Below are 9452 nucleotides of genomic sequence, written 5' to 3'. Positions count from 1 at the left end.
CAGCAACATTCAGTACACCAGTTTACGAAAAACTATCGTCACTGCCACCGAGTGCCTTTGGTATTTACAATAAAATATGTGAGACGATCCTTTGGACTTAAATGCTGTTACATGTTTAGGTCGATAACAATTTCAGGAAACAATATTCTAAAACCCGGTCTCGCGTACATGTATGTTTGTAAACTCATTATCGACTTACATTCTTATTAAATGAACGTGTAATAGAAAAAGTCTTTGTTGAAAGGTTATTATGTCACAGACACTATTCAGCTGTTCTCAGTCCCGGAGAGTCACCGAACGTATACCGGACAGACTGTAATATAGCGCATCTCCTCAAGGTTTTTCATTAGGCCAAAGTCACATACGAAAGTGTTATCCTACGTTGAATTCAAATTATACCTTTATTATTGGATATCCGGGTTTTTTATCTACTAGTATATTCTAAAAGTGTATCGACTTTGAAAGATATTTGGTATTACTTACCGAAGGCCAATTAAGTACCCATATATCGGAATATAACTAATCCGAATACGAGTTGCGAAATGGGTAGTAATGTTTCAGGTAGCGTAGAAGTATAATGATTGATAACCTTATTTCATTGTGCATATATGATAAATAAACATATTAGAAAAAAGTGCCTGTAACAAATTCTTCCACTGACTGAATGAGACGTTTTAAAATTTCCTCATTATTCAACAACACCAGTACAAGGTTCGTTTAATATAAGTATATGTCTGCTTCCTTTGAACGTGTTTACAAGTGAAAAGAGTGCTTTATAATAATAATAATAATAATAATAATAATGATAATGATGATGCTGATGATAAAAACATTTCTCACATATTGGTTCGCCTAGCGTTCATTATAATGTTTTAGTTCAATATTATATTTACTTATTTTAAAATCAAAATGCAATAAAGCTGATAAAAATAACTCCTGACTGCCTAACATGCTTCCTGTTCATGTTTAAGAATTTCGTATTTCATCATTTTATCACTGAAAATAAAAGAAAAAGCATTTTTATAGTGTAAGGCATCATGTGAGGAAGTCCACTATTCCATGCGTAATCTTTCCAGTAGCTACTTCCATGCATTCAATGTCTATTTCAGTACCGCCGAATATCATTTTTACTGTTACTTCTCTACCAATACCACGTCCGGACACAGGAACTGTCACAATGCCAATCTTCTCACACCCAGCATCGTCTGTGTATTTCGGCTGTAAATTCAAGGTGGCATAAATTTCAATTGGCACACTATTCGCCTCACTATCTATCGTGACGTAAGATTTTTTCGTTTGTGCCTGTCCGACAACTAGCGTTTGACCAGCATGTACATGGACAGAAAAGATATCCTTACAATACAATTTATCTTCAATTGTTATTTTCTTTTCTATTGGATGTTTATTAGGATCGAAATTATTATTAATACGCACGCCATATGTGTATTTGCTTACTCTTTCTGTAAAGGTCGATGTGTCATGGCCAAAGATCACCGCACCTTTTAGGACAACCAAACCAGCTTCATTAGGGACGATAACTCCTAGACTGGGAAAATTGTTTCTTATGGCTTCTTGTAACATTTGCGACTCAGAAAATCCACCAACCATGAGAATGGCAGCAACTCCTTGGTTTACTGGTTCTTGCAGCAAGTCTTTAACGTGGCTGACGATCTTTCTGATTGGAGTCTCGAAGAAGTGTTTAGCAACACGTGCTTCTACTCGTAGTTTAACCCCTACTAGTTTAACCTGTAAAAACATAATTGTAGTGATAAAATACAAAAATACTTAAATGTCATGTCTCTTTTTATGAGACCCTTATGAGTTATTACAGATATTACATGTAAATTGAACATATATTTGAAAGTAAAAAATCAAAGTTACAGAAATACCATTTTTGACAGATGCTTTATCGCCATTACTTTAATCATATTTTTAAAATTATTTATATATATATATATATATACATATTCAATACACACACATACAACAAGCATACATAAATACATCGATGTAAATATACAAAAGGGTTGGGCCAGAAGTTATAACAACATTATCGGGGGCCCTCCCCTGAAGAATTGCCATTCTCTCGATGTATCGTAACAGTAACAATACCACTCAGGCACAACTAAAACGCGCAATCGAATGTATCACCTGTTTGACACTAAAAACGGAATACTTTGAATGTGAAGGATTCACGTATATGTCTGTTATGTAGATATCCCTTTTCCGTCAATTACGTGAGATTTCCCTTTTTTACTGACCTTTGCAGGTTTATATGACTATTTACACGAGGCATAAAGTGACTATATTTTGATTTATATACTCGTATGATGTGACAGTTAACATTCTTATTAAGGGTGGTTGCTGATTGTGTTGAGAGACGATGTAGACCACTCTCATTTTGCATTTTCTAGCTTTAGTTTTGTAGTAGAGGAAGATATCAGGTGCACCTCCAAGCACTAGCTAAGGCATGAGAGGGCACCTGAGTGGAACCAGCGGCGCTCTGTGAACCAGCTGGCTGGCTTCCTCACATGAAAGAAGTCCACCGCCTCTTTCAACCTAAGGGAGGTTTCAAGCACATAGTGGTGTTTGTATCAGTTTCAAGACTTCGTAAATTAGCCGTTCAAAACTGCAAAACTACATTTCCAACTTACGTTCGGCCACTTTTTTCAGTCTGAAGTGGGTAAAAACATAATGTGAACTCAGTAAAGTCGAAATAAATGCACGTTAAACCCATCATACCTAGCTTGAAAAAAAGTTACTTTCTTGCATACCAGACGGGGATTTCCGGTATTTTCATCGGTGCTCGAAAAATCCATCTTACACCCCGGGGTGTAAGATGACTCTCGTGCTGTAAATGACGTATTACGAACTACATATATGTAGCAATTTACATTTTATTTCATAGAACGGAGTAAAAATCCGATACCTTGACAGTTCCTCTTGTTTCCTGATAGTATATTTCTCGATGCAAAAAACGTTATTTATCAAAAATTCATAACGTTACGCTGCAACCGATAAAACAAAACCGGAACTAAACATTGTTATTTGTCTTTGAAACGTCATGACGTCTTTCCTGTTTACGGACGTTGGTTTCCCGCGCTTTGTTTAAACACGCTGCTAGAAGAAATAGTTCTAAAAAGAAAGCCGTTCGATTGATTTTATTTCTATTTTCATTTCTTTAATATGGTATACAAGAAAAAGATTCTGTCACTAGTTGTAGGTGCAGATGGGAATTTCCGGCTCTCGGGTAACTCTCGAGGCCGGAAATTCCCATCTGCACCTACAACCGGTGAAAGAATCTTATATTATTTTATCACATATCTGACGTCGCGTCAATTACATAAAATTGATAATAAACTATAGTGTAATAAAGCCTTAACGTCGACGTCGTTTATAGTATAGAGTCGTCGGTCACATTGACTTGTTTATAATAGTTAAAGAAAGTAGAACTTTTTATGTTTCGGTAGGAGAAGCTAACATGTGATAAAAAGAATATTACATTTGTGACTTTTCCACATTGAATTCATTAAACTCGTTGAATAAAATTATAAGATGCTCGGCAGAGCTTCGCATTTTATTATTTTATTCAACTCGTTTAATAAATTCAATATGAAAAGACACACAATGTAATATCCTCTAAACTTAGGGAACAGTACTTTCTGCGGCTTAAACCAAGTAACTTTATTTTCTTCATCAGTTAAGTTGCGGGACTTATTGAAACGACGAGAACGACACCTGTCGTACCCGCTCATCTTACATTACATAGAACATGACATTGCAAACACTCAGCAGTCATTTAAAGGTACTTTGGTTCAATTCTACACTGTTGTTTCAAGGTAATCAATGTGGACGGCGGGAACAAATGATATAAATAGATGTTAGGCTATTGTGAATTTGACCGAAGTGGGTGTTGCTGCTAATTTGTTATTATTCTGTGATCATTAAACTGAATGAAATGAAATTTTTACAAATTGTCGCTAAGATTAAAGTAATGCTAAGACAAAAATCAAGTAATGGTATAACTGTTCATGACGTTTATAATTATATTCATTTTATTTTAATAACATATTGAAAGTCTAAGTGACTGAGTACGAAAGTTGAATAGTGTATATCCTTTAGATTCTTGGGAGACACAAATATGATAAACAAGACAACAGCAAGCAGGAAAAACAAGCCAAATGTTAAACGGAAAGGGTGTCATGCTTCTAGCCCACTTCCTTTCGTTCCTTACAGGGTGAACCACTACTAAACTTCGTTGTTTAGTTTTGATGGATTTGTCATTTAGCACGCTACCACTAATACTTGATTACGCCATTATTGGACAAAAGAAAGTTGATGAGTTGCTTCTGTAAGCATTTAGCATTGTTGAGGTCTTTGAAAGAGACATTGTTTAGAAGTATTTAACCAAACTGGTGCTTTATTTCATTGATTGTTACTTGGTGATTGTAAATATGTTTACTTTGTTCAGACCTGCATGTCCATCTTTTCTACTTCTGCGGATCAGGCGTTTATATTGAGAAAACAAGCAATTTTAACTTTCACCTGAAAGGTTTTTGGATTTTTGACGTGAATGACAAAGCAAAGTATATCACAACTAAAATACGCGATTTGGCACAAAGAGAAAAGATACAAACACACTGTACATGTACCTGATTTGAGAAAACTGTCTTATCAAATATTTTCTGTAATGTTTCTTCTTTGAGTTCTTTCACTAAGTCAGCAAGCGTTTGTGGTATACTGAATGTTACTATAGAGTCACTGCTGGGGTGTATAACTCTCTTTTTAACTTCAAAATGTCTCAACAGGTCAATGTAGTCTTCTATATGGTTTTCTTTGAATTTCGACATTACATCCGGACCTTAAAATGATATTGATAAAAAGATATTTAAGATATAAATGGTCCTACCCTTTGCGTTTTGCTTCTTACGGCTACTTTTTATCCGGCTTCGCGAAAATTAAAAAAAAAAGACTGTAGCAGAACAATTTAAGGTGACAATCGTCACTGTTCACACTTGAAGGATAGATAAGGGAGTCAATATTTTATACTTAATCATAATACTGAATCATATTACTTGTGGACCTGGCAAAGTTTTCCCGACGTGAAAACATTGAATCAATGTGTCCCGTATGCACTGGCATTTATTACTACATTTAGTGAATTCAATTCAGGTATATTACCTTATTTGAATGCATCTAAATTTCAAGTACAGTAAGATATATAATATTCACCTGTAACGTCGGACAGAAAGTCGATGAAAGCCTGATCAACTCTAGTACCTCCCCAGTTACCACCACTAGCCTTGTACAGTTCTTTAAGCTTTCCGCCACTTAGAACTTCATGCACTGTGATATCCACAGTGCCACCTGTAACAAAAGGAAAGTCAGCCTTCCATTGTACACTTTTATCTGTTTATTCTTATTCTATTTTCTTTTTAAAACAATCAAATATACCTGAAACATCCTTATGTCTATGAGTATTGAATACGAAATTATTGTGACGTTGTTGTTAACCCCGACAAAGAATAACTTGTCATATACATTCTTTGCTTCATGTTCTCCGAATATTGTTCAGGTATAGTTAATGAATGACTGTTGTTTGCCTGTGAGTTCTAGATGTAATGATATTATCACAAGAGACAGACAGTTTTCAATTAACAACAGTAGTTAGAAGGGTTTCTAACACGTTTCAGATGTCACTGAGAAGAGAGTTAACACAACTTTAAGTTTATTTTTGTTCCACGTATTAAAATTCACCAGTAACTAATTACATAGTTTCTTCCAAACAATTCAAGAAAATATTGCAATAAAAGCTACTATTTTGAAACGTGCTTGTAGAATAGAATTGCTCTTTTCTATTTTATAACAAGAGGACCATGATGGTCCTGAATCGCTCACCTCTTCCCACATGACCCAGTTTTGAGTATGACGTCGTTTTTTTTCTATTATTTGACATATTGACCTAGTTTTTGAGCTCATGTGACCCAGTTTTGAACTTGACCTAGATATTATCAAGATAAAAATTTTGACCAATTTTCATGAAGATCCATTGAAAAATATGGTCTCTAGAGAGGTCACAAGGTTTTTCTATTATTTGACCTATTGACCTAGTTTTCGAAGATACGTGACCCTGTTTTGAATTGTATGTAGATATCATCAAGGTGAACACTCTCACTAATTTTTATGAAGATCTCATGAAAAATATGGCCTCTAGAGAGGTCACAAGGTTTTTCTATTTTTATACCTACTGGCCTAGTTTTTGACTGCACGTGACTCAGTTTCGAAACAGACCTAGATATCTCCAAGGTAAACATTCAGATCAATTTTCATGAAGATCCATTGAAAAATATGGCCTCTAGAGAGGTCAAAAGATTTTAATAATTTTAGACCTACTGACCTAGTTTTTGACCGCAGTTGACCCAGTTTCAAACTTGACCTAGATATCATCAAGATGAACATTCAGACCAACTTTCATACAGATCCCATGAAAAGTATGGCCTCTAGAGAGGTCACAAGGTTTTTTTTATTATTTGATCTACTGACCTAGTTTTTTATGGCACGTTACCCAGTTTCAAATTTGACCCAGATATCATCAAGGTGAACATTCTGACCAATTTTCATGAAGAACCATTCAAGGGTATGGCCTCTAGAGAGGTCACAATGTTTTTCTATTTCAAGACCCTCTGACCTAGTTTTTGATTGCAGTTGATCCAGTTTCAAACTTTACCTATACATCATCAAGATAAACATTCAGACCAACTTTCATACAGATCCCATGAAAAATGTGGCCTCTAGAGAGGTCACAAGGTTTTTCTATTATTTGACCTACTGACCTATTTTTTGAATACACGTGACCCACTTTCGAACTTGACCTAGATATCATCAAGGTGAACATTCTGACCAATTTTCATGAAGATCGCATGAAATATATAATATGGCCTCTAGAGAGGTCACAAGGTTTTTCTGTTTTTAGACCTACTGACCTAGTTTTTGACCGCACGTGACCCAGTTTCGAACTTGACCTAGATATCATCGAGATGAACATTCTGACCAATTTTCATGAAGATCTTGCGAAATATATGGCCTCTAGAGAGGTCACAATGTTTTTCTATTTTTAGACATACTGACCTAGTTTTTGACGGCACGTGACCCAGTTTCGAACTTGATCTAGATATCATCAAGATGAACATTCTGACCAATTTTCATGAAGATCTTTTGAAATATATGGCCTCTAGAGAGGTCACAAGGTTTGTCTATTTTTAGACCTACTGACCTAGTTTTTGAGGGCACGTGACCCAGTTTCAAACTTGACCTAGATATCATCAAGATGAACATTCTGACCAACTTTCATAAAGATCCCACAAAAAATGTGACCTCTAGAGAGGTCACAAGGAAAAGTTTACACACGGACGCACGGACGACGGACGACGGACGCTGCGCGATCACAAAAGCTCACCTTGTCACTTCGTGACAGGTGAGCTAAAAATATTTGGAACGGACTAATAAAAACTGTCACTTTCACGCTCTACATCTTGATCAACGACATTGTGTCTGAAATCATTAGTCCTCCACCTCTGATTCATGTGGGGAAGTTGGCAGTTACTTGTGGAGAACAGGTTTGTACTGGTACAGAATCCAGGAACACCGGTTAGGTTAACTGCCCGCCGTTACATGACTGAAACGGCGTTAAACCCAAAACAAACAAAACCTTCCAACACAAGACATTAATCAAAACCTGAAATCTCATTAAGACGATATCTTCTAAAAGTTGCTACCTATGAATATGAATACAAGTAAATAATTTTATAACAATAATATGTAATAATTTTACTTTTATACAATAATACTTTTAAAAGTCTAAGTGAGTTAAAAAAAACGAGTGACTAAGAGAATCTGATTGCTTTGGGGAAGCGCCATTTTTCAAAAGTATTTCAGTAACATAACGGCGGGCAGTTAACCTATAGTAGTTTCTTGATTCTGAACTAGGATTAAATCTGTTCTCAGAACGCAAGTGCAAACTTCCCCACATGAATAAGGGCTGGAGGACGAATGTCTCCAAAAACAATGTGCTTTTTTAATCACCACGGAGAACATACACCTCACCCGGAGATCGAACTCTCATCTGTCTGCTCTTTTCCTATTGAGTTAAGCGGGCGGACAGATTAGTTCAATGTTTAATGATTTAAATAGAAAATAATTACACTATTTAAGTCACATGTCAAACCAGTTTAAGAGGTTACAGCATGGTCACGAGAATTGTACTGTGTACCTTTATTTTCTAGTTTTGACCTCGGTGTATGTTATACTTCGTCTGTGTAGGGATAACGCATGTGTTTTCCTGTTATAACATCTGTTGAATCCCGAGGGATTGGTTGGTGCCCGAGCCCGGCAGGGCGATGTTACCAACGTTTCCCGAGGGATTCTGAAGAAGTAACACTGAATGAACATGCGTTAACGCTTTTCTAGCATAAAACGCATACAAAATAAAAAACGAATAAATTATCCCTCAACGTCATTAAATTTCACGAAACGCGCGGTATTGCCTTCGCTGTTTTTTTCACGTTGACGTCATTACTTTTTTAAATATCCGTTTCTGGGCCGTAACGCGTTTACGTTTTGCCACGGAACGCGAATATAGAAAAAGGTATTTTAACAGCACGTGAGTGCGAGAATATCTCTGTTACCACACGTTTTATTTCCTGTTAAAACACCCCCGAAAAGTGACAAGAACAGCCATTTTGTGCTGGAATGTATTTTTGAGTATATGTTTTCCGTATACCTTTTCTTACATACACTGCTATGGGGTTGCGATCTGAAGGGAACATTAATTATTTCACTGTCTGTCATTTAATTCAGTCTTAGTTTAATCCTAATTTGTATATTATTCAAATGTTTTAAAAAGAACAATGTTTATTGTAATTCCTAATTTAAGATGAGTTAAAAAAAAAAAGTAATAAATATTTTTACTTCGGATAAAAACCTGTTCTATACCAGTTAAAATGTAATGCAATATGATAACACGTTCGAAAGTTTTGCTTTGTAACATCTGTGTTAAGCGTGCGGCATATGTTTCATAATGATCTTAAAAAGGAGTCACATTATTTCGTACATGATTTATTTCAACAATTAAATGTTTCAACAATAACATAAAAAACTAGAGTTTGGGAAAAGCACATGTCTCCCACAACTGCCTAATCATCTAAATAGTAAGTCAGTCTTTATATACGGTTTACTTAATCCACATGTGCATGTGCTTTCTTGACACCAAAAGGACGCCTATACTACTAGTAGTATAGGCGCCGATTTATGGGTAAAACTGCGCAAGAAATCTGAGTGCTTTTGGTAAATCAAGGGCCATAATTCCGAAGTGCCTAGGCCGATTTAGCTAGTTATCGAACTTGGCCGAGCACTTATTGGCAGACACATTTTGTTGAAGTTTGGTGAAGATCGGA

General features: G+C 35.8%; 1 protein-coding gene across 1 annotated transcript; it reads right to left on the bottom strand.

Moving 5' to 3' along the window:
* Window positions 1–575: 575 nt before the first annotated feature.
* Window positions 576–8122, bottom strand: LOC128553238 (heat shock 70 kDa protein 12B-like). Its single transcript, XM_053534364.1, has 4 exons — window positions 8104–8122; window positions 5233–5367; window positions 4653–4861; window positions 576–1746 (listed from the first exon to the last, which is right to left on the bottom strand). The coding sequence occupies exons 1-4, from the start codon at window positions 8120–8122 to the stop codon at window positions 1036–1038; spliced, it is 1074 nt and encodes a 357-aa protein (XP_053390339.1). The 3' UTR covers window positions 576–1035.
* Window positions 8123–9452: the final 1330 nt, after the last annotated feature.

Source organism: Mercenaria mercenaria, unplaced genomic scaffold, assembly GCF_021730395.1.
Source record: "Mercenaria mercenaria strain notata unplaced genomic scaffold, MADL_Memer_1 contig_3619, whole genome shotgun sequence".
NCBI lineage: Eukaryota > Metazoa > Mollusca > Bivalvia > Venerida > Veneridae > Mercenaria > Mercenaria mercenaria.
This window is presented reverse-complemented; position numbering and strand designations above follow the sequence as displayed.

Excerpts from the sequence above, each read along its gene's own strand:
- LOC128553238 (XM_053534364.1), bottom strand. Across the intron at positions 4,862-5,232 it reads CTTTCTGTCCGACGTTACAG|GTCCGGATGTAATGTCGAAA; the intron begins GTGAATATTATA and ends TATCATTTTAAG. Across the intron at positions 1,747-4,652 it reads AGACAGTTTTCTCAAATCAG|GTTAAACTAGTAGGGGTTAA; the intron begins GTACATGTACAG and ends ATGTTTTTACAG.